Consider the following 1,376-nt stretch of genomic DNA (forward strand, 5'->3'; position numbering starts at 1 on the left):
GAAGAAGGAGGGGGAGGAGAAGAAGAAGGAGGGGGAGAAGAAGAAGGAGGGGGAGGAGAAGGAGGGGGAGACTCTTTTTTTCTTCACCAACTTCATCGCAAGGAAAACCCGACCTTTGATAAATACAAGGACAACAGAGAAGACAGAGATTCTTCTTCTTCATCTTCTTCATCTTCTTCTTCTTGTTCTATCCCCCTAGAGAGGAAAGAGTCACCTACTCTAAAGCCTTGTTCTCATCTCTCTTCTTCTTCTTCTTGTCTCGGTCAAGAAGAGAAGGAGAATGAAAGAAAAGAACCTAATGAATCCTCTTGTACTTTACACAAGCAACAAGAGCCAACCTATCTCCTATCAGAGGATGCTTCACAGCCTACGTCAGCAGAGATCAAGAGCCGCGGATCTACAGAGGATTGTTCGAAGAAAAACGATCTTGCCTCTTCTTCTGTGTGTCATTTGCGGCGCTTCGAATCTCCAACACTAGGGGAAGAAGAAAGAAGAAGAAACGAGAAGAAGATTCGCAAAGAAGAGGAAGAAGAGAGAGAGAGCATGAGCCAGGAAGATCAGTCTTCTCTCTTTTCTTCTTCTTCTCCTCTTTCCTCTTCTCTACGAGACAACAGCAAAGAGAAAGGGACGGAGAAAGAAGAAAAGAGAGAAGAAGAGAGAGAGAAAGGGGAGGAGAAGAGACTGGAAGAGGGGGAAGAAGAAGAGAGAGACGCGATCAAGACAAGCGAGAAGAAGCATCTGTTAACAATGGGTTTGGACTCTGTTCTCTTTCTCGTTAAGCCTGTAAGAGGAGTAATTCTACTGCAGATTTCTTCTGTTTCGGAGAAGAAAGAAATGCGCAAAAGAGAGATAGTCGAGTCGCAGGATAGGACCTGGAGAGGCGAGGAAATTTATCTACCTAGGGGATGTAAATGAACGAGAAGAAGAGAAATGTGGGGTGGAGAAAGAGCTAGAATACATAAGAGGGAAAAGAGAGAAGAAGGAAGAGACCAAGAAAGACAGAGTAAAGAGTACAGATAGATAGATAGATAGATAGATAAAGATAGGGAGGTGTAGCTATGTTTTCGTCGAGCAGAATAAGAATAAGGAAGAAGACCAGGTCGAAGGAGAGAGAGAAGAAGAGAAAGATAGAGGAGAGAGAGAGAGAAGATACGATGATACGAGGACCTTCCCTATGCTTATTCTTCTTGTACTTGTGTTTCTTCTTCTTTTCTTTCGAAGATGATAGATGGGGTGGATGATAGAAGAGACCTTTTGCTTCTCCCTTCAACATTTGATCTCTACTTGTGCAGACAGAGAGAAGTCGAGAGAGAAAGATCACAAGAAAGAGAGAGAGAGTGAGAAAGAAAGAAAGAAAGAAAGGAGAGTGAGAAAGA

General features: G+C 43.2%; 1 protein-coding gene across 1 annotated transcript in view; it reads left to right on the plus strand.

Moving 5' to 3' along the window:
* Window positions 1–14: 14 nt before the first annotated feature.
* CSUI_004819 (uncharacterized protein) overlaps window positions 15–1,376 on the plus strand; it is a gene marked incomplete at its 5' end in the record, with an annotated part of 2,434 nt that continues 1,072 nt past the window's right edge. The window contains one exon of the mRNA XM_068065003.1: window positions 15–1,371. Within this exon, the coding sequence (XP_067923019.1) occupies window positions 16–915 (900 nt within the window). The remainder of the gene's footprint in view (window positions 1,372–1,376) is intronic.

This window comes from Cystoisospora suis (assembly GCF_002600585.1).
Source record: "Cystoisospora suis strain Wien I chromosome Unknown contig_2300, whole genome shotgun sequence".
Classification (NCBI taxonomy): domain Eukaryota; phylum Apicomplexa; class Conoidasida; order Eucoccidiorida; family Sarcocystidae; genus Cystoisospora; species Cystoisospora suis.